At 34.7% G+C, this 10,046-nt stretch overlaps 1 protein-coding gene across 1 annotated transcript; it reads left to right on the top strand.

The window, feature by feature from the left end:
* Positions 1–286: 286 nt before the first annotated feature.
* LOC139100993 (lactosylceramide 4-alpha-galactosyltransferase-like) lies at positions 287–4,551 on the top strand. Its single transcript, XM_070653816.1, has 3 exons — positions 287–614; positions 1,887–2,298; positions 2,356–4,551. Exons 1-3 carry the CDS (start codon positions 359–361, stop codon positions 2,711–2,713), a joined length of 1,026 nt encoding a protein of 341 aa, XP_070509917.1. The 5' UTR covers positions 287–358; the 3' UTR covers positions 2,714–4,551.
* Positions 4,552–10,046: the final 5,495 nt, after the last annotated feature.

Here is a 10,046-nt window from a genome sequence, read left to right as displayed (position 1 = left end):
TTTAACTTGTTCCGAACCAAAAAACCACTTCAAATTGATAGCATTGTTCGGGATTTTACAATAAAACTCAACTTTTTTTCAAAATTTCTATCAAATCCGATAAGCAAGAACAAATTCCCATACACAAAAAGATCGAAAACCAACATTAATTGATAGGAATTCTAATATACTATTTTTTTCATGTGTTTGCACATGGTTGAACTAATAAAAAAAAGTCTCTTATCTATCTATGTGGATTTTTATCTTTGACAGCACATGAAAAAAATATTCGACATTGAGTTAAGATGATTTAGTATTGAGAACGAATCACTTAGAGTAGAACGTGGATTTTGTGTGATTTTTTGGGAAATATTAAGAAATGGAAAGACGAAAAAGATTTAAAAAAAGACAAACAGTTTGTCTGTTCCTGCTCATCCTGATTACATCCTTAATTAGCATATTTTATATCTTATCCCATTTTGTATTTAATTGTGAACCTAAAATTGTGATAGCTGAGAATTTTAATGAAATTGAGCCGGAATTTTTAACAAATGGAACAATTTATTTTATGGAAACACACAATTCAATCGATCATCAGCTGACAGCACGAGAGGCTTGTGCTATAGAATCAGCAGGTAATTACTACGGCAGTGTTATCTAAATAGTGTGCAATTAGTGCAGTGGTGGGAAATGTTTACTTTTCACGTCATAATTTGATGGTAAGCCTAGCCGCCGGAAACCACACTCGGTTTATGGAATTTCCAGGTTACCCATGAATCGCAAGCCGGTCATAGCTTACCACCAAAGTGTGCACAAAAAAGACGACACTGTACTACGCAAATATTTAAAAAAATCAGTGTCTTATCATCAAATAAATAAACGGTTGCATGTTTTGTACAAATTGTACCTTTATATTAATCCCTAAAAAATGCGAATGTGAAGAAAGCAAAAGTCTAAGATTGAGTTGTGTTGGAACTAAATGATTCTATAACAAATGCACAAGAAAGGAATGACTAATTTTTAAAAAATATTTGTTATCAGATTCAGTGACTAACACAAATAATAATAAAACTAAGCCCTGGATAAATATTTTGACAATCAGTCAATAATACATATCTAAAGACGTAGACATGCATGAAATCTTCGAAAATTGTCATATCCAATGAATTGTTGAATGTGTTTACAGTCACAAATGCTGAATATATTTGTGATCCAGGATTAAACGCCCTTAAATTTCTTGGTATATTAGCTTAGATCAGTGCTTATCAAAGTATGCTCCATGGCACACTGTTGTGCAGTCAAAGGCTTCATCAAAAGAATGACAACCCGAAAAATTTACAATTTTCTGCATTCGAATTCAAAAAGTTTGAGAATCACTGGTGTAGATATAGGGGCCCATATAGATTTTTTTTTTTTTTTTGGTTGTTCGAATTATTTGAGGATTCTGACTTATTTATGTATATGTTGTGGAAGGTTATGTTTTGTTGAGAAAGGTCCTGATTTGTTGAGAAGGGTCCTGACTTGTTAGGGGAGGACTTCAACTTATTGGGGAGGAATCCGAATTGTCGGGAAGAGTTGCAATTTGTTAAGAAGGGTTTTGATTTGTTGGGAAGTTTTCCGACTTGTTGAGGATCGTTTTGACTGATTGCGGAGGGCAAGTTGGGAATTTCTACTTCTAGAGGACGGTTCCAAGTTGTTGAGTAGACTTCTGACTTCTCAAGATAAATTCTAACACTTTAAAGGCTTTTGAGGAATGCTCGGGTGGTTACTTTTATTTGAGGAGAGTTCGATACTCTCGAAGGAAGCTCTGAACTCCCCAAAATGATTCCATCCATCCCAAAAAGCTTCCATTATCTCAGAAATACTTCAGAATTTACTAATTTACATCTTAATTCAACTCATTTTAGCCTTCATGAATCCAAACGAGAAGATTGTCGTTCTATTCCTCACACCCGATGATCACATTCAATTGAGCAGCTGGAACGACTTCAAACCAATCCTCAGTTATAAAAATGTTCATCTTAAATACATCACAATGAAGGAATTCACAAAAGACACAAAAATTGAAAAATGGCTAGAAACAGAAGCACTAAAGACATCAAAATATATTGTCAGTCATACATCAGACATTCTTAGATATGTCTTACTATATAAATACTCAGGAGTCTACCTCGATCTTGATGTCATTACTGTTGATAGTTTGAATAATTTAGACTTACCCAACTATGCTTGCTATCATACAGATGGTGGTGTGATAAATAGTGGAATTATTAAGTTAAGTGGAGATGAAGGCAAGAAGTTTGCTGATATGATGATCAAGTAGGCATTGATAAATTCTATTATGTTTTAATTTCTAAACGTCCTACCTTATTTTAGTGAAATCGTCGACAATTATGACGGTTCCGAGTACAACAACCTTGGACCAGCTGTGATAACAAAAACAGTCAAAAAGTACTGCGAAGTCCTAAATTTCACTGAATTTTATGGATGTAAAGACTTTACAGTCCTTCATCAAAGCTCATGTTATGCTGTCGGATGGGATGAGTGGTACAAACTGTTCAAGGACCGATATGCTGATGAAGCTATGGACAAAATCAAAAAGTCTGTATTTGTCCATTTGTGGAACTCAACAAATAAGGGCAGGACGATATCGAAGTTTAATGATGCAGCTTTGAATAGAATAGCTGCAAAGTTCTGTCCAAAAGTTTTTGAATCTGCTGTGACAAGATTATAAATTGACTAATTAGACATTAAGTCTGTGATATTGAGGATGTTCGATTATTGGGGTTTAGGATGATTACTGAGTTTAGTATGACTATTATAGGTATATTTAGGTGGATTAGTGATCATTTACTCATTACGTAACTCGAAAATTTTCCGAATTGATCTCAATCTGTAAAAGTTTTATCATGCTACGGACATGTCGAAATTAGCCGTTATTTTTCGTTTGAATTTCAAAATAACCGCCAAATTTTTATTAATTTTAGTGAATTTTCATTGAATAACAAAGTTTAATTGAACATTTCTTATTCATAGATGAATCTTAAGCTTAAATAGATGATTAATACTGTTAAAATAAGACGGAATTATGCAAAAAATTCCAAATTCGACACAAAGTCGACTGGTTTCAAAAATGTCGACTTTTTTCGACACTGAAATGTCCGTAGCATGAGTTTTATATAGAATAGTGTCAGGGGTGGTTCTGACGTGTTAAGGCAGTAGTGACCAATCTGTGCGGTTCTGGTCCAGGTGGAATCAAGGTTTATCGCGAAAAATAAAAGTTGTCCCTCACTGGATTATGGTGTCGAAATTGGACATTATTGTAGTTACTTAGGGTTAAGTACAAGGTGCATGTGCGTATACAGGGGTTTTTTAGGGTCAACTCCCTTAAAAATGGGGGATACAAATTCAAATCCCTTAACCTATTAAAATATTTAATTCCCTGTTAAATACTATCCGAAGACCCTGGACTTGCTAAACCAGTGATGAGCAATCTTTTTTATGCCACGGTACACCTAAATGGTAAGCCTCGACTTGATTCGCACAGGACATGCAGTTCATAGCATTTAAAAGAATTTTTGATTGGACACTAGTATGTCAGGTTGCCCACCACTGAGCTAAACTATAGTCTGGAATCGGACCTAAGTCATTAGGATTAGTTGATCTTCAGTCTAACGACTAAACTACTACCTAAGTTCTGCTCAAGGGGAAAGCAAGTGGACCTAAATTTCTGCCCAAAAACCATTCCTCTTAACACTCCAATAACCCTATATCTTAACAAATAAGACTCAATAACCTTACAATCCTAAAGGCGTCGTTCATTTATTACATTCAGGGGGGAGTGGGGTCGGTAAATCTGATATAAACAATGGAAATTCCGAGAATTCCTTTTTTAAAATGAAATAAGTGAACAGCCCCAAATCTAAACACATAATATGACAAATCTAAACCAAATTCAAATAAGGAGGAACTGCCGTCCCTCCCAAAAGATATAAAATATTCAAATTTACTCATACAAAAAGTAAACAACAAAAATGTTTTTACTCAAACTTCAAGACAACACGATGCTGTTTCATCAATTCACACCTTTTTCGTGCTCAAGAATTTACTTGCTTTCATTTTCAGCTTCCGACGCCTTCCTTTTGTTATTACAGCTTCATTGTGCTTGTTTGAATAAAAGCTTTTTTTTCTTTTTTAATTCTTTAATAATTTTGTTGTTCCTTACGGCGATGGGAAAGGAATGAAAAAAATGAAATGAATACCAAAAAGCAGCATGAATTCTGATGAGAAATAAATGAATATCAAAGTAGACCCAGTGTTCAACTCAACTGTCTAGTTAGGATGGAAAAAAAAGAGCAAACAATAACTTAATTCTACTTTCTAGTCCCACGACGTCTGCTGTTCCTCTACAAATTGAATTTTGATGTCTATGTCCACATGCAAAAAAAAAAATCCTTTTTCTTGCTTTTACTTCCTCTTGTTCCATTGCCACAAAATACCCTTTTATGTACAATTGCATGTAATTTATTCCTTTGTTAACTATAATAAAGTACTGGGAGTTAAAAAAAATGTGAATGAAATTGAAAAAGACGTAATTTAAGGAAGTTTGGGATTATTGCTGTTGGCTTGGGAAATTTTTTCGTGGGTTTGTGGATTAGGAAATGGAAATGTAGATGGATTATTGCTTAGTTAGCTCTCATTCGAGCAAAACAAATGAAGAAGGTTCAACCCTGGAGCATTTAAGACTCCGCTAATGCATAACAAAGTAGCGCTCGACCAAGTATCACAGGCCTATAAATCCTACATTTTAGATGCGTCATCTTGCATATTTCGGCTTTACCTAATAGTTCGTCTAAGATTGCAGGTCTTTATTTTGCAAATTTTAAGCTTCGGACAAACCCTATAAAAGTGATACCACCAAATGGAAGCTGCCTCTATTTGACAGCTATATGGATACCTAACGGACTCGGCTTCCATTTGGATTTAATAAAAGAGCTTTAGCGGAGCCTTCCCCGATCGCCACTTAGCTTTAAGTATACTGCCACCTCGTCGCCGTGGTGGCAACATTTCAATATGTGCTGATCGGGTTCTTCTTTTTTGTTGCTCTAATTACGTACCTTAGTTATCGATCTTACTTACATCGCTGGCCATACAGATCATTTGTTAAGATAGCGTAGTTCTCTTAGCTTAATGTTAAGGATGGCGACTAGCTATGCCAACACTGTATTAACCAGAGCCTCGTTTGACTCAGCCCCACTGTGATACTTGAGATTGACGGTTTCCATCCCGATGAGGTGCGGTTGGTACATGGTGGAGTTAATAAGTGTGACATAGAGTCACATATATTGCTCGATCACCGTCTTTAGAAAACTATCACTTTCGTGATTTTTTTGATCACTTTGAATAATTCCAGCTGGATATTGAATAAATTGCTTTTCAGAACCAGGAAATCTTAAAAATGAAACATCAGCGAAAGTTTTAAGCAGTTTTAAGGTATATTGATGAAAATAAAGAGATTAGCAATCAAACCAGCGTAAATATGCCAAGTCGGGTTAAGTCTTATCAAAAATTACTCATAAGCCCCCGCTTCATGATAAATCAACCTCAACCTGTGCATCAAAAACAATAATATCACGAAAAGTTATTTATACAATACCACATTCATACTAAATTGTTATCCGCGTAGGCATTTATTGTTTTCACCGATGATGTATATCATAAAACGGAATCAAACAAACATATCCAAAATGTAGGAGTCGTCAACACATCCTACTCGTGAAAAACGCCATACCTGAACTTTACACAATAATCCACAAAGAGAAAGAGACATAAAAATAGTTATTTTCAAAAGAACTAAAAAATGAACAGCACACAACAAAAGCATGACATGTGCAAGAACACTGAAGTAAATTTCCTGAAATGAAAAGCTTGTAAATAACAAAACTAGTCGTAACATGTGCAACAACATTCTTCCCATAAATGAATGAATCTGAATGAATGAAAAAAAAAAGTTGTAACTAAAGTAATTTGTTAGGCATGCATGAATAAAATTCAATTTGTCGACAACTAACGTCCTATAAAGTGGAATGTTTATAAAGAGCAGGATAAACTGTGGGTGAGGATATAATGTGAAGCTGATGAAAGGCAAGTGTGCGTTATTATTAACAGCCGCAGGGGATCAACATGCATTAAACCTGAAAAGGGAAGCGTAACAGCGGTGGATGGAGCTTTTTTTAGGATTTTTTTCTCCCTTTTTATGCCGTCAACATATTCATTCAAAACAAGCACAAGAAAAGACACGTTTAGTGAAAGAGACGAGGAAAATTGGAGGGTAAGAAGAGATTACTTTATCATCATCAGCATCACAAAGAGGAATTTTTTAAAACAGGAAGTAAATTTAGCAATTTATTGTGTAAAAAGTGGATCAAGACGCCTTTTTAAGGAACAATAGCTAATTAATTTATGGACTGAGGTTTATGGAAGATAATTTATGGATTTTAAATTGTTTTCTTGCGTTTATTTATGTTTTGTTGATTTTAGAAGAATGGATTGTGCTGATTTAATTAATATTTATTGAATTATGCTTCATTTTAGGTATTTTTAGCTTTTAACGGAAATTTGATTTTTGAATTTTAAATGTTTAATAGGTTGAAGTCCCCTTACATAGTGATTTCCCCCTTAAAAAACAAAAAGTTACAAAATTTGGTACAATTTCAATTAAATAACAAATTTAAAAGAACTCCAGCAGAACTGAGCCTTAAAAATAGTTGCAGCAACTGTATATTAATCAATTTAACTCAATACATCTGGATTTTAACCAAAACAACAGCTTTACTTAGCATAAATCATCAAATTCATCTTTAAAACAAAAACAGACAGTCAATTAACAACAAACAGCCTTCCAACCACATTGTTCCAAGGAAGTGACAAAATAAAATTACATTTAAATACGTACACTCAACATAAAAGCACTTCTACCACTTACAAATGCGATATATTCATGATAAATAAATTTCCAGCTCTTGTACGGATAAATCAAAGAGCTGTACGCATCCTCTTTCATCCCTATTCACTTTTTGTGTCAGTGACATCCAACACAAGAACGTGTGTGCGTGTCAAGTGTGGTTTTATAGTCACATAAGCACAAAAAGTCAATAAAAATTGTCCCCCAATGAAGCACTTTCTTCATCCTTCAATGCTATTCAAGATCTATTCCTAAACAAAACATAGAAGTTGAAATTGAAACAAATAGAAGAGGATCTTAGTGTTTCTACTACGTAAACATCATGCACGGAGATAGATAGTGTTGATATCGGAAGTATATCGGAAACCGTAAATTGTCGAGACTTGGATAATTTTGCATTTTTGGCAAGAAGCTATATTGATCTGCAAAAGCCACGTACAATTTGTATTTGATTTGAAAGTGAAATTGCCATTCAATCTCTATGTTACCGCAAAGGATCCTGTTGATTGTTGTGGTTTCTTGGTAAACAATAAATTATCTTTTGACGGCTTGTGCCACATTCCTTTCTATTTTTATTCATGAATATGGATTAAATGAGCAATTTTTGTGAACATTGCAACATTAGTTGCCAATGAAGGTGGGATGTAGTCAGGAAGGTGGTTGGGGAAGGATATTGGGCTTCTGGAAGAATGAGTCAGGTTCGTTGAGAAGTGGACAACTTCAGCAAGTGCTCCACATATTCATTGAGGGGTACACAAATTCAGAAAAGGATGCACGGTTTCATTGAGAGGTATACAACTTCAGAGAGGGATGCACGGGTTCATTGAGGGGTACACAACTACATCAAGTGCTTTACAGGTTCGTTGAGGGGTACACAACTACAGCAAGTGCTTTACAGTTTCGTTGAGGAGTTCAAAACTTCAGCAAGTGATCCACAAGTTCATTGAGGGGTACACAACTACAGCAAGTGCTTTACATGTTAATTGAGGGGTACACAACTACAACAAGTGCTTTACAGGTTCGTTGAGGGGTACACAACTACAGCAAGTGCTTTACAGTTTCGTTGAGGAGTACACAATTTCAGCAAGTGATCCACAAGTTCATTGAGGGGTACACAACTACAGCAAGTGCTTTACAGTTTCGTTGAGGATTACACAACTTCAGCAAGTGCTCCAAAGGTTCATTGAGGGGTACACAACTTCAGCAGGGGATACACGGGTTCATTGAGGGGTAGACAACTTCAGCAAGGGCTCCACAGGTTCATTGAGTGGTACATAACTTCATAAAGCATTTCACAGCTTCATTGAGAGGTACACAACTTCAACAAGAGATGCAAAGGTTCATTGATCTGTAAAGTGGTTTAATAAGCTACAGTCTTTCAATATGACTCCCAAAAACGCTATCCTTAGTCCACCCACTCACATCACAATGTGAGATTCATTCCATAAGTGATAAATTAAAATGACAACTGTATCAAGTGTGGGAAATTGTAATTTATAGCCAAATAAATTGTCTTCTCTATAAACTGACAAATTGAATGACTAATGAAGTGCTTGCTATTATTTCGACTGTGATATGGATCCCATTTTTAGACAATTTTTTTTTGTGTGGAAGCTCCGTTTCATGTCTAATAAATTTACGAATCAATACGTCTGTCAGAAATTTCTTTTCTCTGTTACCACATGAGACATCGTTGTCATGTTCAATGCGAATTACCTTCTGGAAAGGCATAAAGATGACATTATTATGTTTGTATTTCTGTGGATAATAATACCACATGTATGTATACCCAAATGGTGATAAAGTGACAAAGAACATAATTTTTTGGAATTCATTCAAAATGTCTATTTATAAAGTTTGGTTATCGACTCGTTGCTTTGATGGCTTGAACCCATATCGGTATTGATTGGTCCTTATTCTTTCTGGATGGCTGGACAGGATGACTTGATTGCCTGACGTATAACCTTTGGAGCATGCTGAGTGAAATGCTCATTTTTGGGCATTTAATTGGTTGACAACAAACATCACGGCACCGACATGACTCACTTCCAACTTTATTGACGTCATGTCTTCAACACAGTGACGTAGTGGTACCCTAACAGCTAAAATGTGCAGTCCGGAGTAATAATCTTCACAGTATCAAGAACAACATCAGATTATTCTAAGAATTGTCATTGACGTTGGTCACTAGTCGTCCTTTGTAAGGATATTTATTGTTTATTCTTCCTTTACATGCTATTGACAACGTTGATTAAGATACCAAGAATTTTTACATGACTATTTGTGTACAGACATGCTATATTTAATTATATCTCACTACAATGTTGCTTAAAATATTGCTGTAAATCAGTGATGGGCAAACTGTGTAGCGGTAATGTACAGTCATGAACCGTATATCGTGTGCGGTTTTGATCGAGGTTTACCATTAATGGGGTGCTGTGAAAAATAGAAGATTGCCCACCACTGCCCCAAACGCTATACACAAAATTCCTTAAAGCAGCAAAATGTTACAGGTAATGTCCTTATATATACAGCATAGCTGTCATTCATTGAAAATATTCTATTTATAGACTTTAATATACTAAAAATTTCATAAATTTTCTTTTTAGACAACACAATTTTTCCTACTACCGTCACATAAATCATCAACGTAGAGTTCATTGAAACAACATAAATTTTACAACTGTGTAACATTGTGATAGCTATCTGTTTCCATAAAAAATGTATCTGATAATAAATAAAGGATATTTCTGTCTAACGGCTTGAAAAATATTTGAATTATGGAAAACATTTGTTTGACGAGAATTCACTGTACACGATTTGTGATAAGTGGGGATGATCAAAATTTTGCTGGGTTATTGACCTTAGATGTGATTAGAATTAGACATTCTAAAAGATTGATTGATATTTATTTTTTAACGGATTTTTCAAATTTGAACTTCTAACGGACTTTTGTAATTCAAATTTTTGCCGAAGTTTTTTCCCCTGCAAATCTTTAGTTTTTAGAAAATTGTGAATTTTTGTTGATTTTTGTTAATTTTAGTGATTTTAATTAGTTTTAAGCCTTAAAGTCTAATCCTTGAATGTTTATTGTTTACAAACA

Source organism: Chironomus tepperi, unplaced genomic scaffold (assembly GCF_022539635.2).
Source record: "Chironomus tepperi strain 1889 unplaced genomic scaffold, CSIRO-AGI_Ctep_v1 contig_73, whole genome shotgun sequence".
NCBI classification, from domain to species: domain Eukaryota; kingdom Metazoa; phylum Arthropoda; class Insecta; order Diptera; family Chironomidae; genus Chironomus; species Chironomus tepperi.
The sequence above is the reverse complement of the archived record's forward strand: the minus strand, read 5'-3'. Positions and strand labels throughout refer to the sequence as shown.

What these genes read in the sequence shown, in the direction of transcription:
- LOC139100993 (XM_070653816.1), top strand. Translation starts at nt 359, where the DNA reads ATGGAAAGACGAAAAAGATTTAAAAAAAGACAAACAGTTTGTCTGTTC. An exon ending in TTGTGCTATAGAATCAGCAG is followed by an intron (nt 615 to 1,886) that starts GTAATTACTACG and finishes AACTCATTTTAG; the next exon opens with CCTTCATGAATCCAAACGAG. An exon ending in TTTGCTGATATGATGATCAA is followed by an intron (nt 2,299 to 2,355) that starts GTAGGCATTGAT and finishes ACCTTATTTTAG; the next exon opens with TGAAATCGTCGACAATTATG.